This window comes from Crinia signifera, chromosome 4 (genome assembly GCF_055691185.1).
Source record: "Crinia signifera chromosome 4, ASM5569118v1, whole genome shotgun sequence".
Lineage (NCBI taxonomy): Eukaryota > Metazoa > Chordata > Amphibia > Anura > Myobatrachidae > Crinia > Crinia signifera.
The window spans coordinates 289,979,544-290,006,514 of record NC_139220.1 but is presented as its reverse complement, the minus strand read 5'-3'; the positions used below and the strand labels follow the sequence as shown (position 1 = coordinate 290,006,514).

Here is a 26,971-nt window from a genome sequence, read left to right as displayed (position 1 = left end):
TTTAATTTTGTTTTGTTATTTTATTTGCTTTCCCAAGAGTAGGCAATTGACTGGTGCAAGCATCACAATGGTTGGAGAATGAATGAAGTGGGAGAACAAGGGATAAAGAATCACTGGAAAAAAGCATCACAAGGGCTGGATAATAAATGGCCTGCTTCTGCAATGGCCGAAGAATGACCAGTCATCAGAAGATATGGGAAATAAACAACTGGAATATTTCTAATACTGCAGGTAAGAGCTGTGTTGTACTTGCAAGAACGGCGGTGTGGAGAACATAACAGTGATCACTGGTATACAGTAGTATGTGGCAGTACTGTTATCACAGGACTTTACCCTCACAATGATCTGAGTACATGCCACTGGCATGGTGGAATTACAACCCAAGGAGCGGACTGACCCAGAGCTCTGAGCAGAGGTAGTCCACGTAAAGGATGCTGGCAGGCCTGTCTATGGTACTGTGACATTGTTTATAGCTGCCAGTTACTATACTTAGGCTTACCTACCATCCCTTTAAACTGAGACATGAATAAAACAGGTTCTGTGCTGGCTAACGCCAAATGTCACCTTTTTAATAAACCACAAAACCTGCCTTACCGATGCGCGTCCCGGTTTAAAGGGATAGTATGGTAAGCCTATGTATGTACTTTAAACAACACTGAATCCATGTACTGTCTCCATGTCCCCTCTCAGCAGCTGCGCATTCCTAGTCACTTTGTCCCTCTGCGGCCCCCGTCAATCAGCAGTGGTAAGGCCCTCATCCCTCTCAGGTTCGCCGGATTATACCAAATTTTACAGGCAACATGCTGAGGACTCGGGTAGTGCACGTGCAGCGCCCGCTAACATGGCACACACTCTCCTTCCCGCTCTCTGTGGTCTTTCTCTGCCCTTCCCCCCTTACCTCATAGTGCTTCATGGTGCGTTCGGGCGCCGCAGCAGTATACACACTTGGCTGTAACCTGCCCGAACTCTAGCAATGGGCGGGGCTAGGTGATTGACTGAGTGACAGGCAGCAACTAACCCAATGAGATTCGAGGGTCTGTGTCTGAGAGGCGGTACCTCCGCAGCAGTGACCAATAAAAGTGCGTGCTCCTTTGTTGAAGCGAAATTAGAGTAAGGTGCACGGGGCGGGATTAGCAGGATCACAGCATTGATTGACGTCAAGGAAGCCAATAGCGGTGAAGACGGAGGTTACAGACACGGGTTGGGGGCTCTGACGGACAACTGTCGTGCTATTTGTAGCGCCGGGTGTACGTACGTATCATTCTGTCACCTCACCCGGGTGGGGGCGGGGCGTGTGTGACAGTTGGGATAAGGGGAGTGGGTGACGCTTGAACCAAGGGCCCGGCTGCCTGTTACCCATGCAAATAAGCGGGAAAGATAGCGGGTGTTAGCGAGAGTTAAAGTGTAGAACAGGGGTTCTCAAACTCGGTCCTCAGGACCCCACACAGTTCACGTTTTGCAGATGCATTCATTACTCATTGACATCATTTAGAAGATCCACAGGTGGAGCTAATTATTTCACTTGTGATTCTGTGAGGAGACCTGCAAAACATGCACTGTGCGGGGTCCTGAGGACTGAGTTTGAGAACATGTGGTGTAGAGGTTGCCCGCAGCAACCAATAACCTTTTAAATGTGATTTTGGAGATGTGTGCACTGCTAGGCCTAGATCAGTGGTCAGTGAAAGGGTAAATTACCCCAAATGGCGTAAAATGGAATTCCTGTGGGTAATGCAGGGTTGCCGACCCTCCCGGAATTTCCGGGAGTCTCCCGAAAATCGGGGCTCCCTCCCGGCCCCCCGAAAGGGTGGGCAACCCTCCCGGATTCAGGGGGGACCCCCGCTGTCCCCCGGATCGCGGCATTAAAATACCGCAATCCTCGGGTCTCAGCGGAGGGGGCGGGGCTAAAATGACACAATCGTGTCATTTTAGCCCGCCCCCTCCACGGAGATCACTGAATTAGCTGGTTTACCAGCATGGGGCGGAGCTTAGTGATGTCACGCTTAAACCCCACCCCCTGAGCGGCTACTGAATCTCTCCTCTCCGGGCTTCTCCCGGAGAGGAGAATAAGAAAGTCGGCAACCCTGGGGTAATGGATGGTCGCGCTGCCGAGACACAGCCGACATGCATAACAATCTAGATTCTACATGCATGCCCGTCTGTGTGTGCGCTACAGTACTGTAGTGTACAAGGACCTGACACGGTGCAGTGTGTCAAGTCCTTGTGTATAACATGCTTCCCTCCAAATCCGCCCACTTCAGTAGAGTCAACTATAAGCCACGCCATCTTGGCAGCACTTAGTCTGTACTGTTGCTGCAGCACAAAGTTTCTTTGGTACTTGTTTCCTAGCACGGCCACAATCGCGGCCATCGGGTGTAATTTTTAGTGGCCTGCGACGCGACCGACGCAATGCCCACGATTTTGCCATTGAAAACAGTAAAAATCACGTCGGTCGCGTCGTGTGCGGCTAAAAATGCTTAAATGGTCCACACGCGATTGCCGCGATTTCCCTATAGGGAACAATGTTAAATGGGTAACTTTACCCGCGATGACCGCGATTTCCCATTGGAAACAATGTTAAATGGGTCAATTTACCCAAATCATCATAGGGAACAATGGTAAATGGGCCAGAAACCCCAAAAAACCCCCCTGACCAGTGAAATGTCCCCCCAAAAGTAGTTTACGCCACCCCGCGATCAACGTGAACCCGAAGCGTGGCGAGCGCAGCAAGCCCGTGAGGGGCGGCGGTACGCGTCCTCCGACCTTTTCATACCCCCACTATCCACGTCGGCGTGGAGTTGAGAATAGAATAGTGTGGCGAGCCACCGAGCCCGAAGCGTGGCGAGCGGACGCGGATACCTTCACAGGTAAACGTGCACCCCGCGATCAACGTGAACCCGAAGCGTGGTGAGCGCAGCGAGCCCGTGAGGGGCGGCGGTACGCGTCCTCCGACCTTTTCATACCCCCACTATCCACGTCGGCGTGGAGTTGAGAATAGAATAGTGTGGCGAGCCACCGAGCCCGAAGCGTGGCGAGCGGACGCGGATACCTTCACAGGTAAACGTGTCCCTTCGCGGGCTTCACAGGTATCCGCGGGGCTCGCTGCGCTCGCCACGCTTCGGGCTCGGTGGCTCGCTGCGCTCGCCACACTATTCTATTCTCAACTCCACGCCGACGTGGATAGTGGGGGTATGAAAAGGTCGGAGGACGCGTACCGCCGCCCCTCGCTTGCCACGCTTCGGGTTCACGTTGATCGCGGGGTGGCGTAAACTACTTTTGGGGGGACATTTAAATGTTCAGGGGTGTTTTTGGCCCATTTACCATTGTTCCCTATGCTAATTTGGGTAAATTGAGCCATTTCACATTGTTTCCTATGGGAAATCGGGGTCATCGCGGGTAAATTGAGGCATTTAACATTGTTCTCTATGGGGAAATCGCGGGCATCGCACCCGATTTTTTTAGTGCATGCGATGCCCCCGATTTTACACCCGATGACCGCGATCATGATCGTTGTGGCCGTGCTAGGAAACAAGTACCGTTTCTTTGCCTGGTTATAGGCTCCTGTCAAGGTATACACACATACCTCCCAATTTTTGGAGGTGCCGGGGAGGGACAGGGTGCGCGCCGATTTTTTTCGGGGGCGTGGCCTATCGGAAGGGGGCATGGCCCATGATCGCGGTACTGCCGTGAGGTCACGCCCCCGTTTTTTGCTGCTGTGGGGGCATGCCCAGCAGCTCTATGAGCTGCTGGCCAGCCCCTCTGCCTACAAGAATAGATGCTGTGCACATGCGCCGTCTATTCACGGACGACAGGGGGGACTCACAACTGCCCCCCCCCCCCCCGCCGGACACTGCCGGCCCTGGGCTTGAAGCCTGAATGTCCCAAAAAAGCGGGTCAGTTGGGAGGTATGCTATATCCTCTTGAAATACTGACACTAATAATTGCCTGGACGTCACATTATCAATGGCTATACCACACACAGCTTGGCAGCCATTGATGATGATGATGGTTACCATGTATGGCTGTGTGTGGTACCATAATCCTCATCCTAGTAATCCTCATCAATTGCTGCCAGGCTGTGTACCATACTAGCAGGATGTATCTTCAATTTCTGGGGGTACAGTCTGTATTACAATGATATGATTGTGTTCCTTTCGAATCAAGGGGGTAACATTGGTGTTACATCTAAATATATTTTGGGGTAAAAGGTAAAAAAGTTCCCTGACCCCTGGTCTAGAGCAACGACAGACATTTATTGGTTGCTTTGGGATATCTCTACACTTTACCGCTCTCTCTCTTTCTGCAAGGCCTATAGACACTTAAGTGACGATGAATAGGCTCCTAAGGCTTTATTGACAACAGCTGCCACTTGTCATTAGCAGGTTAATATGCAGCTGCAGTATATATCCTACTGTGTCATGTTGAAATAAAGGAGGTATTATCAATGGCAGGTGGCTCAGGTATTGTAAATGATACTTGCTTTCAAACCCAGATCGGCCGGGAGGCTCCCGAAAAGTGGTGGCTCTCCCAAGGAAGGTCTTGAGCCGGAGGGGCAAGTCCAGGGAGATTAATTACATTATTTATGCTGCTTTGCATCATTGTAGTTCAGCCCCCCATTATTCAATGGCAGTAATAGGGACATTAAAAGCTTGGGACGGATGGGAAATAGTAGCGCTCCTAGTTCCCATCTGCTGATCGGACCCCACCGCACACTGCATTATCCCCGCTGCCCGGACCTCTGTGATCTGACAAGTACCAGGGGAGGGGGGGGGGGATCGGGCATACAAGCTTACAAGTACCAGGGGAGGGGGGAGCGGGCATACAATTTTACAAGTACGAGGGGGAGCGGGCATACAATCTTACAAGTACGAGGGGGAGCGGGCTTACAAGTACCGGGGGGGGGGGGGAGTGTATGAGCTGACACATACCAGGGGGGTGGGGGGGAGCGGGCATACAAGCTTTCAAGTTCCGGGGGGGGGGGAGCGGTGTAAGATCCAGTATACCGGTTCAGACCACTTCACACTGCACAAATAACGGTTCTGAACGTGTAGGATACTTCTTTTTACCCGTTTTGAATTACTGTTTTTTTTTTAACCGGTAATTTAAAACTGGTGCTTTCATACTGTAGCTATAGCCATTTTAAAAGGCTAAAAAATCGGCAAAATACCATTTTAGAGCTGCACATCCATTTTACATATTTGTTGCTGATAATGCGTTTGTTCTTCTTTTATATTTAAAAATAACATGAACAATTGATGCTTTTAAATTGTTAGAGACAGTAACAGGAGGATTGGGTTGCTCAAGGCATTGTAAGTGGAGGAATTTTAGAGCATTAAAGTAGGGTGCATGCCTCGCTCTGGCTTTAGACTGTTGGGCCTTATTGGTTGTGTCATGCACCTGCACATGGTTGCTTGCAGACAAAGGATGAGCTAAACTCGTCACATTGTGAAACATGATTTGAGAATTAGTTGAAGTCTTGTCCACCACTTTATGCCCTGCTAAACACCATAACGAGCCATGGCTGAATGGGCTGGCCCGTCCACACAGAGAGCGGATCATACCGAGCAGCACAGCCTTCCGGCTCTCTGATCGGCTGTCCACCTACCCCACTTCCCACCTGCATCTGGTATACAGGACATGTGCGCAGTATTTGTTCACCGGCTCTGAGAACTTAAGCGCAACTTTCACAGTTTGTGAATTCTCTCATTTGCAGAATAAAGCCCCACACTTTGTTTAAAGTTTTTTAACCTACTACTTTTCCACAGCCTGCCTTGCTTTGGTTCTATGGTTGGGCCATAGTTTACCTATTACCCAAGGGAATGAGACTGTACCATGCTATTTAGTAGTAGACTCAGGAACAGAACAAAAAGTACCTGTTAAAGGTCATCAATTCTGCCACCTGCTGCCTCAAAGGTGGTGTCCAAGACAACACTAATCTCACAGTCCTCCATTTTAATTGCTATTGGACATTGGTATTCCATGCCAAGGCTTTAGTACACAAGAAATTTGTTCTCCCCACTTTCTACCTCCCTGATAAACTTTAGTGGGACCCTATAAGCTGGTTGCTGACATACTGTGCAGGAGCGTAAATTTACCATATAGTGTTTGCATTTTCATTTACAAATCCATGGAAAGTAGTATTCATGGATAATAGACCTCAAAAGTAAAAAAAATGCTGTTCCAAAGTTTCAGTATTTATTACACTTTCATGAGGGATAAAGTTATGATAAATCTTACATTAAATACACGAGACAAAACCCAAGAGTACCCAAAAACAGTTGACCCTAATTTGTTCTTGCGAGACACCAAAATTAGGGCTTTCAGTGAAATCACCATGGTAATCCCAGAACCATGATAATGTATCATATAGGGTGCTATAAAAAATGTAATTGACAGCTGCACTGGTTACCATGATATATACCATAAGTGAATATTAATACACATTTGGAAAATGTCTATGTTACACAGAATGTCATGTCTTGCAGAACAGTTTAAGGCAGGCATGTCCAAAGTCAGGCCCGGGGGCCAATTGCGGCCCATGCTGTAATTTCAAGCGGCCCGCAGCCTCCAGCTGGAAGCGGGCAGAGCATCAGATGTGGAAAGCACAGGACACTAAAGGTGGGGCCCTGGCGAGCGTGCCTTTACCTTGCTGTCTGCTGCAGTGAGGGGGTGCCGGCCGCCACAGTCAGATGTGTTTGGCGTCCTACCCCTGCTGCAATCGTATATCACCCTACTCCACAATCACAGTGACATCAGTGTTTGGGGAGGGGGCAGCAAGGGGGAACCTTGCTCCCTTAACATGCAGAGCGGAGGAGGGCAGCAGCGGGAGCCCAAGCATCTCCTGTCCTTGCAGTGCCTGCTTTGCCTCTCCTTCCTCTGGCTCACATAAGGGACTGGGAAACATACAGAGAAGGGAGGGGGCAGAGTGGGGTACATACAGTGAAGGAGGGTCAGGCTGGGGGACATACAGTGAATGGAGGCAGTGATGGTCATTCAGAGAAGTGGGAGCAGGGGCAGGCTGGGGGACATGCAGTGAATGGGGGCAGAGTGGGGTACATAGTGAATGGTGGTCATACAGTGAATGGGAGTCATACAGTGAAGGAGGGTCAGGCTTGGGGACATACAATGAATGGAGGCACCGATGGACATTAAGAGAAGGGGGGCAGGCTGGAGACAGAGTGAATGGGTGCAGAGTGGGGAAAATACAGTGAAGGAGGGGCAGGCTGGGGGACATACAGTGAATGGGGGCAGGCTGGGGGAAATACAGTGAAGGGGCAGGCTAGGGGACATAGAGTGAAAGGGGGCAGAGAGGGGTACCATTCTGATGTGATTAATGATTCAAAGAATGTCAGGCTGAATGGTCGGCCCCCACACATTTACACTTCACCAAATCTGGCCCTTGTCGCAAAAAGTTTGGACACCCCTGGTTTAAGGTCTTCAAAAAAGAATGGCACCACACAACATTTGTGTGAAATTACTTGTCATTGCTCTTTTACTTAATATACTAAACCGTAATGTAGAGTGAGCAAATCAATGAACAAACACTACACAAAAGGAGACCATTAACCTTTTTCTGTCCAATTTTTTATTTTATTTTTTTGCAATTCAATCATGTTTAAATATAAATTGTATATTTTATTATAAAAAAAATGGTCTACATTGAATGTTGTACAATGTTAATGTTCTTATTTTAAAGTGGCTCACCATTGGATCTGCTACTAGTGCTAGGGCTGTTGAGCCTGACTAGACTTTGGACCTGAAAGGGTTAATTGAAAGAAAAGTCTCTTGAATGAGGGTAACCTAACCCCATATCAGTAATTGAGGTTGAGACACGTTGTAAAGCCTCACCCATCCCATTATATTACTGTAGTGGATGCATACCAACCACTTTGGAATCATGATGTGTGATGACATTCCCTATTCCACTTTATTTTATGGTGTCCTTAAGGAAGATTTTTCTGATTGGCCATTAGACTCCTTGTTTCCCCCTAATCTACCTGGTCTCCTGAGAATGAGTAGATCTCATCTATAGTAGTCCTGAGGGTCTATATTATACTGAAGCTGTTCACATACCTAAAGATTATCTTTATAACTACCCAACTATTTGGCCGGTTAAAATTACATCTGGTAATGCATAGGTTCTCAAACTCAGTCCCCAGGATCCCAAACAGTCCATGTTTAACATGTCTCCTCACAGAATCAGGCCCGGTGACAGGATGGGTCAAAGAGGGTATCTCTATTGGGCCCCATGGTTTAGTGGGGCTCCAAGGACCAGGTGCACAGAAAAAAGGCCTACTGCACCTAAAGGAGATCTGAATAATCTCCACCACCCGAACTTCCACCCGCATCCACCTGGTCATGTCATGTCAGAGCCAGGATCAACACTAGTAATAAGTAACTAGGCACTTCAACGCCGGTCCCCTTCACCACAAGCTCCTCCTCCCCTGCTGGCTGTCTTAAATCAATCTGCCTTTTTCTGATTATATGCGTGATGTGATGACATGGAGGAGCCAGAGCAGCGCACAATTAATACCAGGTGTAGGAAGCCAAATCTCCTAAGAATGAGTCACACCAAAGCATCTGCACCTTTGTCATGTGGAGCAAAACATATACTATATACTAACTAAGTTCTAATTTTGCTGCTCGGTGCGCCGCCTCTCTTCCCAAGAGTGCATTGCGGCCGGTCCCGTGCATCATGATGTCGGACCGCGCACTCTGCGCATCAGGGGAAAGCACAAAGTCTTTGTCCTCAGTCTCCGCATGCCCAGACACTTGTGGGCGCAAAGGGCTGAGTGGGGTGCTGTGGCCTGCCAGCCCAGGCTCACGTGATGGGGGGATCATCTTCGCATCGGAGCCTGCTGCCTGCCTGAACTTCACAGCACATACATGCAGCAAGTAGGTGGCTAGGCTCAGGCTGCACTTTGAATAATAAATCGTGTGACATGTGCACCTGCTGCAGCTCATGTCACATGGTGGCTTGGTGGGCTGCTGGCATAATAAATAAATATATTTAATATACTTATTTATTAAATAAGTATATTAAATATACTTATTTAATATGCCAGCAGCCCACTAAGCCACCATGTGACATGAGCTGGGCCGGGTGCCTGGGGACGAGAACACGCCACTTCCCACAAGGCCATGCCCACTTTACCCATGACCACGCCCCTTCCTATATGTGTACTGATTTCTGCCCTTCAAATGTTGGAGGGTATGCTCTACGCCAGCGGTTCTCAAACTGTGGGTCCTGACCCCAAAGTGGGTCCTCACCTGCTTAGCATGGGGTCCCAGAGCAAAATAGTTTGAGGACCCCTGCTCTACGCCTTTTGCACTTTTGATGTAAGTGCAACTCTAGATCCACAAAATAATACAATATATATATATATATATATATATATATATATATATATATATATATATACTCAGTAATCAGGATAAATATTTGAAGTGGGAATATGGAAATACAGTATTAAGGGGCTGAATTTAAGCAGGTGTGAGGCTTGAGCCCTCTGATATTTTTATATCATACTTCAAAAGCATGACACATTGACCTGGGCCAGGGTCACAGCATATCACCCCTTCCCCATCACAGTATAGCACCCCTTTACCCTCACAGTGCACCTACATGTACTCTCACAGCACCTCTCACTACTCACACAGCATGGCACCCCTCTTCAATTACAGCTCCCCTACAGGTCCTCTCATAGCATAGCATCCTTCTTCCCTCACAGCACAGCATCCCTCACTGTAATAGCAGTGTACATTATCACCAACAAGAGTAGGTAAAGTGCTGTGTCCTGCACCATGTCTTATTATGTTGATCATACCCCTTTCACACTGACAAATATTTCCTGGGTTATTGCACATGAACACGCAACAACCTGGGAAATTGGTCAGTGTGAAAGGGTCCTGAAAGGCTGTCACGGGTCCAACGTTCCAGCATTTCAACCTGGGTCTTGTGGACCCGGGATGCTCGCAGGTCCAGGGGCAGTGTGAAAGTGTAACCCGGGTCCTGTTCACGGCACTGCTGGAAGATGCTGACATCTCCCAGTGCCGGCCCACCTCCCAATAACACCACCAACCCAGTTTTATGTCGGGTTCGGCGGCTAGTTTGAAAGCGCTTGCACCCAGGATTTTCTACACAGTTTGCGACCCAGCTTGCTAGTGTGAAAGGGGTTTGAGATACAGTATGTTTATGTGAGGAAATTTTTTCACCCTGGGCTCTACTTGGTCTAGAACTGCCCCTCAAGGAGCTTCATCATCAATGGGACTGACTCCAATTTAAGTGTATGCAGCACTGGGTGTTACTGGCTGCTGCTGTAATGATGGCTGCTTTACTGGGAGAAGAGTGCTGGGTCAGATCGGACCTGTACTTAGGGCCCTGCACACCTTGGGGGCAATTCAGACCTGCTAATAGGCCCCTTCCCCGAAGTTTGGGGTTTGCGCATGTGCAAACCCCTGGAGCGAACGGCTTCAGTGAGTTTCACACTAGACGGGCCTTTCGCTCCGGGGGGGGGGGGGGGCGGACTGGGGGCCGGAGCAAGAGAACTCAGTGTTTTATGGGCGTCTCCATGAAAACACAGACAGGTTGATGCCTGCTCGGGGCATTCGGCTGACATCACATGATGTGATGTCCCCCTACTCTGTACATGGCATCATGACATCACACATAGGGGGTGGGATCATGCCACACAACACTGCAGCAGTGTCTTTAAGACAGTCGGGGCAGCTTTATACATGACAGGGTCCATAGGACTCTACAGGTGTCACAGCTGCAATGATACTGGCTTCATAATGAAGTGCTATCCAAAACTAGTGCTATGGGGTGGCAACAGTGCTTCCCAATGAGTATTTCTCCACTTGCACACCACCAATAATGGCCCTGCTCTACAGCATGGCAACAAAAAGAAACCACTGGAAAAACAAACAAACATGAAGCCTCAGCTATAGTTTACTAGAAAGCATGATACAATGAGACCATAATTGAACCTTTGACCGTAACACTGAGCAATATGTCTGACACAAGCCTAACACTGGGCATTATCCCAAGAACACTGTCTACCATGAAGCATGGTGACAGGAGCATGATGCCAAAAGAATCAAGCTCCTTGAAGACTGGAAACGTGTCCAAATAAACAGCAAAGTGGGTGAAAACAAGATAGACAAACTATGTAGGTAATCCTGTTGCAGAGAGCAACAGTACAAAAGCAATAGTGGAAGTACAATGTCCTAGAGTAACCCACAAATAGTCCAGTTCTTATGTAATGAACAGTCTTCTATTTATGATTGAGAAAATGTTTTACAAATGAAATCTTTATGCGCATTTGATGTTGTGGGGTATTTTATATTAAGAATGTAGGGTGCTTCAGCTTGGTACAGGACCAAATCAAGTTAGGTATGGTCAAACTCATAGGAAAAATCAGTGCTGGTGGCTGCCAATAAATGTCACCACCACATAACTGACCATAAGGAGGACAGGTGGGCACAATTCACTTATTTAAAAAAAAAAAATGTTGATACTTTAGGGTTCAGTGATTCAAGAAGTTTGGGGACCACTGCTCTAGGCCCAGACTACCAGAGGCTGAGATAATAGTGATCCTACGAGGCATAGGCATGTGCAGGGGGGTTTCCAGTTGCCAGAACCCCCCTTCCCAACAGCCTTGACAGCGGCCACTGCAAGCAGCATAAAGGGCAGAATGGAGATTCAGCACATGCCCAGTGGCAGTAGATTTCCCCACCAAGTCTGCAATGTTTGTTTGTCTATGTATCTGAGTGTTCAGTCATTGCACTAGAAAGATAGTCTGGTAAGTGGCTTACCATGATGGGCAGATTTAAAATTCACATCTCCCGCTGGACCGTGCTAGCCAATAGGCGCTTGCGGTCCAGCAGCCAATCAACTGGTGGCTCCTGGACCGCGAGCGCCTATTGCTAGTCCAGTGGGAGATGTGAATTATAAATAGCAGCACACAGTGCACATCTCCCAGGTACAGCAGGGAGCCGGCAGCGGGCAGACCCGGCGACAGGGGGGAGGGAGTGCGCGGATTGCACCCCAGGGGGGGGGGGTGCCGACCGCACACTTCCCTCCCTGCTCTGCAATATCACTCCCACCCTCCCTGGTCTGCACTATTACTCCAACCTTCCCTCCGTGCGAGCATTTTCAGTCCCCCTTGGCAACAATATTAGTCCCCCTTGGCAACGGGCAATATTAATCCTCCTAGGCAACGAGCAATTTTAGTCCCCCTTGGCAACGAGGGGGGGGGGAGATGGCCTTGCTCCGGGCACCATGGCACCTAGCTACACCACTGCATGTACTCACAGCAGGAAGTGACATCTTCAGCCAGCAGACCAGTCATAACCTCATTGTGTGTCTTGTCCCTCGCAAGAGGTTGCTACAGATTTCAACTGGTCAGTATGTAACAAGCTCCACCAATCAGACCCCAGAAAATGTTCTGCTGACCCTTCAGCACAGACTCATGGGAGTTCTTACCCAGTAGTGTAATGCTTGCTTCAACAAGACCCCATCGCCTGCCTGCGGCTGCCACTGTCTCTGGGACCATGCCACTTCTCTGGGACCCAGGCCAGCACTCTGTGAGCTGCTGGCCATGCCTCAGCCCCTATGTCTCCTGTGCACATTGTTTATTCACCACTGCTCTGCTCAGCAGTGCACCACCGGGCAGGAGGGATCCCAAACTGCCCGCCCCCTCCCCCCACCTGCAGGACACTGCTGGCTCTGGGCAGGACTCGGGACCGTCCCAAAAAAAAAAACACAGTCCTGTGAAAACTGGGACAGTTGGGAGGTATTGTAATACTGAGCATCTGCTTGAGCATTTGGCAGTATGTATTTCTGCCCCTGGACTGGAGAGTACCTTGGCTGCAGTGCTGGCTCCTACACAGTCACTTAATGTTACAGTGCAGCACCTGGCTTATGCAGCACCCTGAGCTGTGAGCAGTAGTCGGCTCTGTGGTTTCACCCCTCAGCGGGTTGCACTCCCAGTGGTGCATTGAGTACCCAGAAACCTCCCCCCCCCAGGAGTTTAATGGCCCTAGACTGAAAGTTGAAGGTCCCCTATTTCCATGGGTAGAAGAATTTTAAAAATCGGCCCTTGGGAACCAGAGATATCTGGCTTCAAAGCAGTGGTCCCCATCCAAGTCTGTTAATTGCTCTTCCCAGTCAGATATTTCAGGTTCTGTCTGACTTAGAGTTTTTATGAGAGTATATTCCAAAAGCTGGGACTCTCCCCCTTTGATTGACACTAGTAGCTTGTCTCTACCAGAACCAGAGATATCAGCCTTCCAGCAGCTGGTTACTGCTCCAGCTCCACACACCTGGTATGTAGTTTTATATACTCGTTGGCAGATTGCTCTGCCTCCTGAACTCTGATCCCATAGTCCCCAATACCATTTGGTAGGTGGGATTCTCTAGTTTTTAATTCCATTAAATCTAAGAAATCTGGGGCGGGGTCACGACGGCATGCACGTAGAGGAGGAGTGTGTGCTCTCCAGCGGCTCCATGCTAAGCTGATAATCTCCCCAAGGTTGCCTCTCCGCCTGTGTATTATGAAGCGCTGACCTGGGGTTCTGTGGCCGCCAGCTGGTTTGCTGTGAGGCGGTGTGGACCGTCCTGAGGGAGCAGAGAGACTGCATGCCACGCTGATCGTGCTCTGGGAGAGTGCCGGACGGAGTAAGGAAAGAATAGTGACGTTCTCTCGCCCGTTGCATCCTGGGTGTTGAGACGCGCTGCCGCATCCTGAGTCCTCTCAAGCTAGCCTGGGGGCACGCATTGCTAAACTGTGCTGGGCGGACTCCTCAACCCTACACCTGGCAGAATAACTGAGCTGCACACCGGTGCTATCTCCTACCTTCTGGCTGGTTTGTAGTGGTGTGACTGAGGGCAGCACTGATTATGCCCAAAGGATAGCTGCTGACTACTGGTGTCCTTATTCAATTCTATCCTTTTGGACACAAGAAAAAACGCTACATGGTGAAAACATACGAAGGTATGTACCTGATTTAATTCCATCACTGCTAGTAAGTCCACACACACCTGAATAGTAAATGGACTGAGTACCTATTTGGGCTACAGGAGCTGTTATTTCTTGTTGTGCCTGCCTAACCTGTTTTAGTAACCCGCTTGTGTGCAGAGTGGAAGTCTAATTATTGGGCTTGGTTGACTGTCTGTGTTCACTAGTGATCTTACCAGTGGTTATCAGTTGGATAATTTCATTGGCGTTTAGTGCATGCTATGGACTAATATCAGCGACACCGAATAAAGCACTAACACCTCGCCAAAGGGTATTAAACTATATCTAGCACCCCAGAAGTGTGTGTGGTGAAGTGCAGTTTGATAGACTTTATTGGATACTCATAAAGGCATCACACATAGATACCCAGAAGTGCAAAATAAATCTCCTACTAAACCAGCTCTATAGGAGGAATTGTAGATCAACGGCGCTGTCTCTCCATAACTTTTGGTAAAGGGGAAAAAAAAAACCTTAAAGAGCAAGGTCAAAGGTTAAGTGCCCTTCATTCGCCAGCATGGGGAAAACTGGCCAGAACACGGCAGCCGCCAGGCTTGAGAAGTATACACGCACACAAGCACAAAACATGAGTGGCTCAAGGGAAAATAACCCACATGGTACTCCTACAAAGGGGGGTGGTACCCCTGAACTACAAAGAGAGGTCACTTTACAACAAGTTCTCGAGGCAGTTAATGCTTGTGAGACTCGCCTATCGGAACAACTCAATTAAGTCCAGTCAGACATTATGCTATTGCGAGACGATGCACAAAAAATACGTGTCAGGGTATCGGAGGTTGAAACTCGCATCTCAGAGATGGAGGATACCATCGGTCCGATGCAGACCCAAGTCAAAACCCTGGTTGGTAAACTATCAGAGATGCAGAGTAAAATCTTGGATATGGAGGGGCGGATGCGCCGCAATAATATTCGCTTTATAGAAAAGAGTGGAGGCGGGCTCACCTGAAAAATGTATTGAAGAGTGGTTGAAACATAGTCTGGGGATGGAGGCCCGCTCCCCCTTTTTTACAATTGAAAGGGCGCATCGGGTCCCATCCAGGGCTCCAATACCGGGAGGACCCCCACGTACCCTAATAGCAAAGATATTGCACTTCAGAGATCGGGACAATATACTGAGATTAGCGAGAAGCAAGCTGGATCTTTGCTATAATGGCAAGAAAATATCGCTATTCCCTGACCTCCCATATGAGGTGCAAAAGGAGAGAGCTAGATACCGAGACATAAAAACGAGATTCAGAGAACTGAACTTAAAATACTCGATGCTCTACCCCACAAAATTGAGTGTTGTGATTTAATGATGAGACCAAGTTCTTCCTTACACCTGGGGAAGCTGCAGCCTGGCTGGACAAAAAACACCCAACTAGTAGGCAGCTAGCTGATATATTGATGGGATCTAATGATCAGAGCCAGAGTTCGGCGATAAGATTTGATATATACCTGGACATTTATGTCTTTTATGCCTTGATATTACGTCTGAAATGTATAAATGGTATCTAGCGGTATAGGGACCTTGAAATTGGAAAAAAGGTCCAATTTTGATTGTTATGTATAGGGGCGCAGGAGGGGGGTCGGGGTGGGGGGGAAATACATTTTTTAAAATTAAATTAAATTAAAAAACAGAGAAAAGGGGAAAAAATACGTAACATATATATATATATATATATATATATATATATACACATATATGATTAAATAAGAAAATATAGCATGGAGTCCCTGGAGGGGCCGGCAAGCCTAAGGGAAAGTGACCAACAGTAAATTGTCCCTAGTGAAAGTTGGATGATCGAAAGGGTTAAGTGAGTGGGAGGTTTGGAATAGGTATGCCTAGTTGGGTAGGTTATACAGAGTGGGGGGTGGATAATGGGTACATGTTATGTGTAATGTGTTTATGTGTCTGTGCATTTTGTACGCAGCCTTGTGAAAACGTTGAGGTAAGAAGAGAACAACCATTGTATCATATTTTGGTGCAAGTCAGATATGGAAACTCCCATACAGGCTGGATGAGGGAGGGTGGGTTTATGTTTAATGTTGTTTGTCCGTGTATAAGTGTACATCCAGGCAGGCGATTAATCATAGTTGCATTAGTGGTAGTGGTAGTTTTCATCATCCTCTCAAGGAGTGTCGATTAATTATTAAGAAAAATGTTTTATTTGAATGTATTTCAACTAGTATCGATTCAAGTGGTCGATATGTATTTTTGGACGGGTATATTAACTCCATTAGGTTTTCCATTCTTGTGGTTTATATTCCCCCTCCATTCTCACATTATGTATTGAAAAAGGCCTTGGATTTTGTTTCATCGCGTCCAGAAAATCATGTTTTATGTCTGGGCGATTTTAACGCAGTTATGAACCCCCTCATTGATAGATGGAAAAAAAGGGTGAAGGGCCGGTTAGGAATATGAATGGACTGGCTGAGTTCATTGCAGGACTTGGGTGGTGCGATGTATGGAGAGAAAGATACCCAAAGGAACAGCAATTTTCTTGTTACTCCTCCTCGTATAACACCTTTTCAAGGATTGACTTATGTTTTAATAGACTTTTGGAGGAAAAGACTATCTCCCATATTGAATATAAAGCACGAGGAATCTCGGACCACTCCCCAATTGAGATTCAACTAGATTTGGATACCTGTAAAGGATTCAGTAATTGGAGATTTCATCCCTCCTGGTTGACCCAGTTGGGCAATGTTGAGGAAGTAGGGGCTCAGATAGAAAGGTTTTTTGATAGTAATATTGACTCGACTAAACCCACCTATGTGTGGGATACCTTTAAAGCCTATCTCAGAGGATTGTTAATTAAGAAGATCTCTATCATAAAATGGAATTGTCGCCAAAAAGATCTGATGCTAGAATCTAAAATGAGGGAGCTAGAACAGAAATATCTCCTGGATAGAATGGGATCAACAAGGATAGAGTGGCTGGGACGCTCAACGAGAGTGGGTGGAGCATCTTCAAGTTATGGAAGAATATCGGTTAGTAAAGCAGTCACATCAGATTTATATGAACAATGACAGATCGGGCAAATATCTTGCCTATTTATCCAAAGTAGAGAGTGCCCCAAAAATAATAGCTAGCATTTGCTCAAGTACAGGAGAGTTAATGACAAGTGCACCAGAAATAGCGTCAGTATTTCTGGAACACTACACTGAGGTATATCAGTCTAGGATCACTATAGGAGGGGAAGAGATAGATGAGTATGTGAATGGAATAGATCTACCTAAACTGTCACAAGAAAGCTGTGAGTTATTAGATTCACCCATTACCCTGGAGGAGGTGCAATCAGCAATCAAGGCGCTCTCAATGGGTAAGGCCACAGGTATCGACGGTCTTCCAGGAGAAATTTATAATCATTATTGTGGTGTTATTGCCCCTAGACTATTGCACTCCTTCCAGAGTATGGACTCAGAAGGAAAACTGGCTGATTCAATGACGGAATCAATAATTACTGTTATCCCTAAAGCTGATAAGGACCCCACATTGGTGGACTCTTATAGGCCAATCTCCCTGATTACCGCCGATGCCAAGATTTTTGCTAAAATTCTGGCAACCAGGTTGGGCAGGGTAATCAGGGAGATGGTACACCCCGACCAGACTGGATTTATGAAGGGAAACTCTACGGCCATTAATATACGAAGAGTGTTCACCTTTATGCAAACAGCGGATATCATGGGTCATAGCTTTGCTATCGCGTCATTTGACGCAAACAAGGCTTTTGACTTAGTAGAATGGCCTTATTTGAGAAGTGCTATGCGAGCCTTCAGGTTCGGTTCCGGGTTCATAAGGTGGGTGTTCCTGCTGTATCAGAATCCAAGGGCTAGAATATTAGTTAATGGCTACATCACCGACTCCTTCCAGCTAAACCGAGGTACTAGGCAGGGGTGTCCTCTCTCCCCTCTCCTATTCGCGATCGCAATTGAGCCAATTGCCTGCAAGTTGAGAGTTGCGAGGGGAGAGGTGAACTGAGGCAGAAGATTGATATGGTATCCCTATACGCCGATGACCTCCTGGTGGGCTCCTCGGAGTAAGTGGGATTTACCAATAGTTGTTGAGTGCATTGAGGAGTTCGGGCGATATTCTGGGTTAATAGTTAATCGTAAGAAATCACATCTTCTTGTATCTCAAAGAGATGGGAGTTGCGAGTATGATATCGACTTGGGCCTTTCTAAGGTCGACAGATTTAAGTACCTGGGGGTTATTATCTCTAAAGACCCTAGGAAATTTGTTGTGGATAATATTGACCCCTTAAAATCGCAATTAAAAATTAAATGTAAGAACTGGGCTAGACTCCCTCTAACCATGTTAGGACGAGTTAACTTGATAAAAATGTCAATGCTGCCGAAATTCTTGTATGTACTTCAGCACGCCCCTATTTTATTTCTAATGAGATATTCGGCAGGATAAATAATGTTGTTTCTTCATTTATCTGGAAGAATAAAACATCCCAAATTAAATTGGATACACTGACCAGAGAGCGGAAAAGAGGAGGGATGGCACTGCCCAACTTCAAAATGTACTAATATGCAGCGCAACTGGCCCATCTGCGGGCCTGGATTAGGGTAGAGGAGGCCTCGGTTGAGCTGGTGGAGTTTATAAGGAGAGTGGCCCCGGGGTACACGCCAATACAGGCAATATTCGCGGCAGATTACGGTAGAAGAGTTCCACCTATGTTAAAGCAAGCCAGGAAAATATGGCGGTGGGTGAACAAAGAAATTAAGTATGATGGGGTAGATCCTGACACTTATTTATTCTCATTGGATTCTTTGAAACAAATTAATTTACACCAGGGCTCTAAAGTTTGGATGCAGTATAATATAAACTCCATTGGACAAGTATATGAGGGCAACTTTATTAAATCCTTTTTACAACTGCAGGATGAATTTAATCTTCCGCAGAGTATGTTTTATAGATTTTTACAACTGAGGAGTGCGCTGAATCAATATGGTAGTGACAACACACAACAGATCCTCGAGTCTCCGATGAAATTTTTTTTAAGTAAGTTAGGTACAGTGAAGATGGTATCTAAATGTTATAGATTTGTTACCGAAATAAGTCAGGGAGAGGACTTGGTAGGATTGTTTTCAAAATGGTCTAATGACATCCCGGAGTTAACTTTGGAGAATTGGAATACAGCCTTAGTGATTTAGAGCACTACTACTAACTCAAGTAGGATCCAGCAGGTGCAATTCAACATTACTCATCGGATATACCTTACCCCTGAAAGGATATGCAAATTCGCTAAGAATAACTGTGGTCGCTGTCCCAAATGTAAGGAGGGGAGTGGTGGTGAAATGTGTAATTTTTGGCATCTTATTTGGAAATGTAGATTTGTGCAGGAATTCTGGAAGGGAGTTGGTGAAGTCCTAAAAAATTTGGGAATTCCTGTCCAGTGTCTGCATCCTGCTGGCTTTTTATTGGGGACTAGGTGATTCATCGCGCCCTACGGGCGCTCTTCACACCGGCGTAAGGGGCTACGCCCCTTAATTTGTGAACATTTGTATTGTGAGAAATCTGGTTAGAATTGTATGAAAGATGCCCTGTATTGCAGCTTCTGCCAGTGGGTGAGGGTCCAGCGTGGCAGCACAGGAGTACCGGACGGTGGCCCTGAGTCAGTGTCTCCTCCTACTGGGTGGGAGTTAGGGTGCATGAGAGCAGGAGGCTGGGATATGAGGCATAATAGGGGTATGTGAGCAACACAGCGTCAGCGATTACCCAGTGGTGGAAGTTACGGTTCAGGAGAGCAGGAAGCTGGGTAGTGATAGGGGTGTGTGGGCATACGGGGGACTAAAGAGGGTGGTGGACACTGTGCAGCTTCTGCCAGTGGGTGAGGGTCCAGCGTGGCAGCACAGTAGTACAGGACGGTGGCCCTGAGTCAGTGTCTCCTCCGACTGGGTGGGAGTTAGGGTGCATGAGAGCAGGATGCTGGGTGGTAAAGCATGATAGGGGAATGTGGGCAACACAGGGTGAGCGGGTCCCCACTGGCGGAAGTTATGGGGCAGGAGAACAGGAGGCAGGGCAGTGATATAGGTGTGTGGGCATGAGGGGTAATAAAGGTTTGGGGCTGTTGCGGAGTAGGGATAGGCATTGGTGCAGACACCATCGATGGTTGGCATTGATGGCGATTTTGCACCCTGCCATCAATAGTAGTAACATATTACTTGGATAATCATCGATCGTTGTAGCTATCGATGGTCATCCATTATATCTGACTGAATAGGCCGTCGGTCAATCAGAACTTGGTGGCCTAAAAAAAATTTGATACTTGATCAGTTCTCCTTTGCCATCGTTTTAGGGAAACCATCTTGTCCTCCCACATTGATGGCAAAAGTATTCAACATCGGCCATAAACCATCGATTATTTGAAATCATTGATGGTTGATGGGCATCCCTAGAACTGGAGGAGGGTGGGGGACAGTATGCAGCTCCCGGCAGTGGGTGAGCGTCTCCTCCCACTGGGAGGGAGTGAGGGTGCATGAGAGCAGGAGGCTGTATAATAGTGGTATGTGGGCAAGACATTGATAAAAGTTGTGGTGCTGGTGCAGAGGGCAGTGGGGAAACCTGCAGTGCGGCAGCCAGGGCCGGATTTCCCACCTAGGGGCGGTACCTGCTTGTGGTGGTACAGGATCCCCCATTGTCACGGGGGTAATGCGGGAGCGGGGTCGCAGTGGTCCGCTGGGGGGTGGAATTGCCAGAAGGGGGTCAGGGGGGTCTGCAAATTGCGGGAGGGGGGGGTGGTGTGCGGGGATCCGCGATTAGCGGGAGGGGGCGGGGGTCCGCAAATCGTGGGGGGGGGCTTTAATCATGGGAAGGGGGGTCCGCAAATTGCGGGAGGGGGGTTGTCGGGGTTAGTGAATTGCGGGAGGGGGGTTGCGGAGGTCCGTGAATTGCGGGAGGGGTGCAGGGGGTGCCGTGAGTCAAGGGGGGGGGCGCTGGGGGGTGGTGCGGGGGTCCGTGAATCGTGGGAGGGGTCATGAATCGCAGGAGGGGGGGTCGTGGGGGGGCTGCGAATTGCAGGAGTGGGGGGTGCCGTGAATTGCATGAGGGGGGCGTGAATCAAGGGAGGGGGGGTGCAGGGGGGTGGTGCGGGGGTCCGTGAATCGCGGGAGGGGGCATGAATCGCGGGAGGGGGGGTCGTGGGGGGCTGCGAATCACAGGAAGGGGGTGTGGGGGGTGCCGTGAATTGCGTGAGGGGGGCATGAATCGCGGGAGGGGGGGTCCCCGAATCACGGGAGGGGATCTGCAAATTGCGGGAGGGGGCGCTGGAGGTGGTGTGTGAATTACGGGGCAGTCGCAAATCACGAGAGGTGCCGAGGGGGCCCGCAAATCGCGGGAGGGGGCGCTACGGGGGGTTACATGAATCACGAGAGGGGGCGGCGCGAATTGCGGGAGGGGGTGTTGCAAATCGCAGTAGGGGGGTGCCGTGAATCGAGGGAGGGGGGGTCGCGGGGGGCCCTTTTAATGCCGGGCGGAAATCGTCATCTTACCCTGGTGCGCTCCATTTACCGGAAGTCGCGGCACAGCGTGCGTTCCGACACCCGGAAATAGATCGCCGGGGATAACATGAACACGCTGATGCAAAAATGTATGTATGTCCTTTTATTTTATTTTGTTTTATATAGGTCTGCCTCCTATTTTAACCATAGTACAATAATCCATATGCAATTTTAAGTCAGATATACGCAAGTATACTGTTGTATAGATTGATGAATCAATTGGGTAAATTAATCAATTATGTCAAGTGAACTTCCTGTCTAGGGATATATAAAGCCCACACTTCACCTAGGAGCTTTACCTTTGATAAAGTTGCTAGACAGCAACGAAACATGTTAGGAAGCACCTGCCTATTTTAACAGTCTGTTGGACAATTCTGAGGACTTATTGGAGTACCCAGCTACAAATGCGAGCCGGCTGAAACATTTGGTTCCTGGTCTTATCCACAACAAATTCTAACTGAGATCCACCTTTATTGGGACACCACCACCTTCTCAACAATGGGATGTTAAGGACCGCATAAATAGTGAGGACACCTCCTTGTTTGAGGACTACAAACCTTTCCTCCAGCGCGACCTACTCCTGCGAGGTATATGGACTCCCGTGATACAAATACCAGTTCATTATTTGGAGTTTGACCAGGGACTCTAACATCGCCAGAATTGGGACTCCTTCAGAATAAGTATTATTACCTCTATTGTCCACCATATTAATATTGTGGCCGAATTCATTGCTATATTCATTTTTTAATGTTATGTGATAGTCACTTGTCATTTTAAATTGCCTATGACTTAAGTATTATTAAATTTACATATTATAAATCTTAATTACCATTGTAATACCCAATTGATTCCATTTATAATTTATATAAGCGCTCCTCCACACCGTTTGGTGTGATTTTTTTGTTTGTATAGTGGTTTTTTGGGGTCTAGACACCCCCAAGTGTGAGCAGCTAAACTCAACATCCTTCTTAGGCGCCTGTTGTTTTCCAGCTTTTGGCTGTGAAACTTTTTTGCTGAGTAATAGGAATATACCTATCTCAAGGAGCTAAAGGAATTAGCTCTGATGGCACGGCGGATGGGTATTAAACCTTAACACTATAATGTATATTAAACTGTTGAGCACTAATATGGAAGGTATAGAAATGTGAAGCTATCAAAGGAATAGATATACTTGGCTGTGATGGCCTAAATGATGCACTATAAAATTAAGTGAAGTGAGAACACGATATAGTGAATCCCACAGGTACACCAGATTATAAAAACATGTATACATATCACTAAAGTATAGTAGGTTGATAGGGCTAAGTTAGCTATGCTACTGGATGATAGGTAAATTGACTCTGTGGAGTGTCTATAATTATTAAGAAACATGCTGAGTTACCAGACTGCCTCAATGGAAGTATAGAAGTAGATAATGAGCAGGTATTTGTGGAACAAGATGATAACCCTAAATGCAACTGTGGGGGGAGCTGGGCTGGATGTTTTTGGTTTTAATGTGTTTATATGTCAATGTTTATATGCTTGTATGTCTATATGTTATGTCATGTATAAGTCATGGGAAAAAAAACTGAATAAAGACGATTTAAAAAAAAAAATCTAAGAAATCTATTTCCGGGAACTGGAGATATCTGCAGTCAAGCAAGCTGTCCTCCCACCAGAAAATTATGAATAATAATCCCACTCCACTATACACCCCTCCTCTGCATATTAAACATTCTCTACCACCCTGGAAGTTATGTATCAGGACCCCTTCATTCAGCCCAATGCCCCCTTCTCCCACCTCATCTCCCACCATCTGTGCAGTAAAGGGGTAATTAGTGGAAATGACTGATCCAGGCCCTACATGCTGAGCAGTTGATATAATGCCCCCTACCACCCGCGGGACATCAAAGCTTCCGCTTATAGCACCCCCCACCCCTACCGCTGGAGGATCGGTAGGGGCCCCAATACATTGCTATGCCGAGGGGTCTACACTGCTGTTGATGTATGTATATATATGTATGTATGTATGTGTGTGTATATATTTATATATATATATATATATATATATATATACATATATATAAATTATTATTATTTATTTATTATATATATAAATTATTATTATTTATTTATATACATTTGGTCTATCTATAATACTTTAACTGACCCGGCATAAACTGTGTCACCTAAAGCTGGCCATACATCAGAAAGATCGATCTTAAGATCGATTGCGCTCATGATTGTGTACAATTTCCCTTGAAATCCCCAGCAGTCCTTGGTGGTTTTTGGACTCACAATCTGCATACAATCCATCATACAATCAGTCATACAATCCATCTGCTGATTGATTGTGTACACAAGATGTGCACACAATATGCATACAATCCATCTTACAATCAGTTGAGATTGTATGATTGGGTACAATATCTTTCTGATGTATGGCCACCCTAAAGGCCCCCATACACTATACGATTTGGGCACGATTTCACCCGATTCGGATGAATCTGCCCAAATCGCATGTTTTGACATCCCCTCCGATCCGATGCACGGTCCCGTGCACATCGGATCGGAGTCGGGCAGTCGGACCGGCTGTACATAAGATTTCCTAAATCTTATGTGCAGCCTCCGGGCGGGGGACGCCAGAGCCGGGCAGGGGGAGAGCCGGGCAGAGTCAGCGGCGGCAGATGCTGAGACAGGGGGGGGGGGGGGGCGCAGGAGAGCCGGGCTGGTGACACAGGCAGTGTGCGGGGGTGGACGCCAGTGAACTGACAAGGGAGCTGGGCGCAGGAGGACCGGCGACAACTCTGCATCTGCAAAGAAAAAAAAAACATTACAAATGAATGGGCAGCCAGTGATTGCCTGAGAGAGCTCTTAGCCAATCAGCAATTGGCTGAGAGAGCTCTCAGCCAATCAGCAATTGGCTGAGAGAGCTCTCAGCCAATCCCTGGCTTCCCATTCATTTGTATTTTTTTTTTCCCTGGCAGAGTGAGTGAGTCCCCGATCCTCCTGCCCAACTCCCTCGTCCGTTCACCGGCGTCCACCCCCGCACGCTGCCTGTGTCACCAGCCCGGCTCTCCAGCGCCTCCCCGCCCGCTGCCTATTTGACAGCTTACTATGCCCGGCCCCTTGCCCGCTGATTCTGCCCGGCTCTCCCCCTGCAGCTCCCCGGGAGTTTCATATGATAAATCGCATGGCGATTTATCATATGCAAAACTTGGCACATCAAGTGCCTCATCATGTGTGAAACCTCCCGGGGAGCTGCCGGGGAAATCAGGTCCGACTTGTCCCTAGGACAAGTCGGGCTAATGTATTGGGGCCTTAAGTGTACATCTCCGTGCTTTGCTCCGCCCCTCTGGAAACCCCCTTCTGAAAATCCTGCGTTTGCCCCTGCCCCCTATTGACACCAATGTTACCAATTGCTCATTCCTTCTAATGGTCTAGTTGCCAGGTTCAATTGTTTTAGTACATGATTTTACTCTGCATGCAGTATGGGTTAATCCCAGATTTTAGGATTCAGTAAAATCATTTGCAATACAATCAGTAATTATTGCATGTTGACCTTATGTAACTGCATTCAATTATGGCTGTTATTCTGCATAGTGTAGTTAGTGTTAGCAGTTATATAACCGTAAGCAAGCAGCATTACATTGGCTAATCAGCAAAGCTTTATTGTGCTAATTACCTGACCACAAATGTGCTGAGAGTTCAAACCACAGAATCTTGACTGTTTCAATGGCATGTTCTAACCATTGTAGATAATTATCTTCATATAAATATCATGTTCTGTGGTCAGGGACAGGACCACACTGGTGAACAGTAGTGTGCTTTTTTTTTTATATTCCCAATGTTTAATCAGGTACACCAGAGTTGTGTATACAGTGGCGTAACTATAAAATGTGCGCCCCCGCCGGTCCCAGCACTCCACCTGGCTGGCTCCTGCTAATAAAAATGGCCATCACAAAATGGTTGCCCCTAACAGCAGACCGTTTTGAGGATGATAGAAGAGACCGCCACCTCCTCTAGCATCCTCAAAAAGTGTCTGCTGTAAGGGGATGAACATTTTATGTGGGCTATTTTTCATTAGCAGAAGTCAGGAGCTGCGGCAAGCAGAGTGGTAAGGCAGGCTGGTCTTACTCAGGGAAGCGGTACATCTGTCAGAACAGACTTAGGTCTACAGTCATTAGGTTGACTCCGGAAGGTCGACTGTCCCCAAGGTCGACAGGGTTAAAGGTCGACATGGCTCAAGGTCGACATGACTCAAGGTCAACATGGTTTTAGGTCGACATGAGTTTTTCACTGTTTTTTACCCGAATGTCGACACGGACACAGTTGGAGTCGGACCGCAGCCCCTCGCATCGCTCGCATTGCTTGGGGCACACTATTTTCTTCTCCCACCACGCCCTAGTGCAGTGATTTTCAACCTTTTTACCTTGCGGCACACTAAATAAGACTTTAAAATTGCCAAGGCACACCCTGAGATCCCCACAGGGCAAAACACATTGGCCACCACAGGAGAAAAACAAACCTATTGGCCCCCACATTAAAAACAATCACACTGATCCTCATTGGTAACACAAATAAAATACATTGGCCATTTACATGAAAAGAAGAGACCAGTAAATAACATTTAAACTGGTGGTGGCTGTAAATGGGTTTGGGCATCTCTAGATGTGGGGGCACACTTGAGAACAGCTCAAGGCACACTAGTGTGCCACGGCACACTGGTTGAAAAACACTGCCCTAGTGGATGGTAGGGTATGAAATACCGCCTGTCGGCTCAAAAAAACAGTGAAAAACTCATGTTGACCCAGGGGCGGATTGGCCCACCGGGAAACCGGGCCGTTTCCCGGTGGGCCGGCACATTTTGCATCAAAAGTGGCCGCCCACCTACACTATACGGCCGCGGCCCGCCGAACTGCTAACTCCGGGCCGGGCTGGCCGCGGCCGCAGCACTATTCCCTAATTGAAGATGGCCGCGGCCAGCCTCGGCTGCTCCCAGAGTTAAAATGGCCGCGGGAGGGCTGGTGCGCATGCGCGAGCGCCCACAGCCGCTCCCGCGGTCTGACAGAAGTATGGCAGCGCTGCCTGCCCACCATGTGATGCTCCCCAGCAGCAGCAACAGCGCGCTGGGCTGGGGAGCCGGAACGGAGGAGCCGGGAGCAGCAGTGAGAGCAGCAGACAGTCAGCAGCACAAAAAGTCTGACTGACTGAGGGCAGCCACAGGATCCGGGTAAATTGCAATAATTAATAATACAGCCTGCTGCATTCTATATATATATATATCTATATAGATATATATATCTATATATATATATAGATAGATCTATATAGATATATATATATATATAGATATATATACATATATGTGTGTGTATATATATATATATATATATATATATATATATATATATATATATGTGTATATATATATATATACATATATATATATATATCTGTGTGTGTAC

The 26,971-nt window shown here is 47.5% G+C and overlaps 1 protein-coding gene across 2 annotated transcripts in view; it reads right to left on the bottom strand.

The window, feature by feature from the left end:
* Positions 1 to 13,648, bottom strand: part of TECR (trans-2,3-enoyl-CoA reductase) — a 46,520-nt gene extending 32,872 nt beyond the window's left edge. Inside the window, exon 1 of one of the 2 annotated variants that reach the window (XM_083184993.1) lies at positions 13,568 to 13,648. Coding sequence is in view for 1 of the 2 variants with exons in the window: in XM_083184992.1 (XP_083041118.1) it covers positions 899 to 913 (15 nt within the window). In the remaining variant the exon portion in view is untranslated. Of the gene's footprint in view, positions 1 to 898; positions 1,052 to 13,567 lie in introns of those variants that run through there. The other variant, XM_083184992.1, reaches the window with a different exon arrangement.
* Between the last annotated feature and the right edge of the window lie 13,323 nt (positions 13,649 to 26,971).